Genomic DNA, 707 nt, shown 5'->3' with positions numbered 1-707 from the left:
ATCTCTTAAGGAGCACTTTATTTCCGAATATTTGTTAGTTTACACAATAAAAATGTACAGTATTCTTGATATCAAGTGGAAATAAAGTTCTGCTCAAACATCAGTGTTATAATCCTGTTAAATAAAAATGAATGGTAAGAAAGTGTAGTTGTCTATGCACTAAAGTTCACTGAAAGATTTGAGTTTATACTTTTAATCATTAAAATGCAATCACAGTCTTTATCAATGTTTATAGTTACATGACAGTAAAATATTAAACCAGTATCTTAAGCGTGTTTCTTGTAATTATATTAAGATGGGCGTCCTCTACAGGTAGGCTTGGACAATGACGATCAAAGGACTGGTGGGAGAGGGACTGCAGGAGCGAAAAAGGGTGTTCCTTCAATCGGCAAGGTCATGAAGTGTCCCTACTGTGCCTACACGACCAGTATCACTACAAATATGAAGAAACATGCACGTACTCATACTGGGGAAAAACCATATGCTTGTCCATATTGTCCATTTAGAGCTTCTCAGACTGAAAACCTAAAAAGACACATTCGCAGACATACTGGAGAGAAGCCATTTGCATGTAATTTTTGCCCTTATCGTTCTACAGAGAAGAGTAGCTTAAAGAACCACATATGGGTTCATCATCCATCAGGTAAATAAGAGGAATTAAACATATATAATATCTAAAGTTCACATAATATATTTCATCAAACATT

At 34.9% G+C, this 707-nt stretch overlaps 1 protein-coding gene across 5 annotated transcripts in view; it reads left to right on the top strand.

Moving 5' to 3' along the window:
- The window catches only part of LOC119593731 (myoneurin-like), a 102,537-nt gene that overhangs the window by 98,248 nt on the left and 3,582 nt on the right, over positions 1-707 (top strand). For 2 of the 5 annotated variants that reach the window (XM_037942719.1, XM_037942718.1), the window contains exon 6: positions 313-643. The exons of 2 other annotated variants lie outside the window; for them this stretch is intronic. In XM_037942719.1, the coding sequence (XP_037798647.1) occupies positions 313-643 (331 nt within the window). Of the gene's footprint in view, positions 1-312; positions 644-707 lie in introns of those variants that run through there. One more of the 5 variants, XM_037942726.1, reaches the window with a different exon arrangement.

This window comes from Penaeus monodon, chromosome 32 (genome assembly GCF_015228065.2).
Source record: "Penaeus monodon isolate SGIC_2016 chromosome 32, NSTDA_Pmon_1, whole genome shotgun sequence".
Taxonomy (NCBI): domain Eukaryota; kingdom Metazoa; phylum Arthropoda; class Malacostraca; order Decapoda; family Penaeidae; genus Penaeus; species Penaeus monodon.
This window is presented reverse-complemented; position numbering and strand designations above follow the sequence as displayed.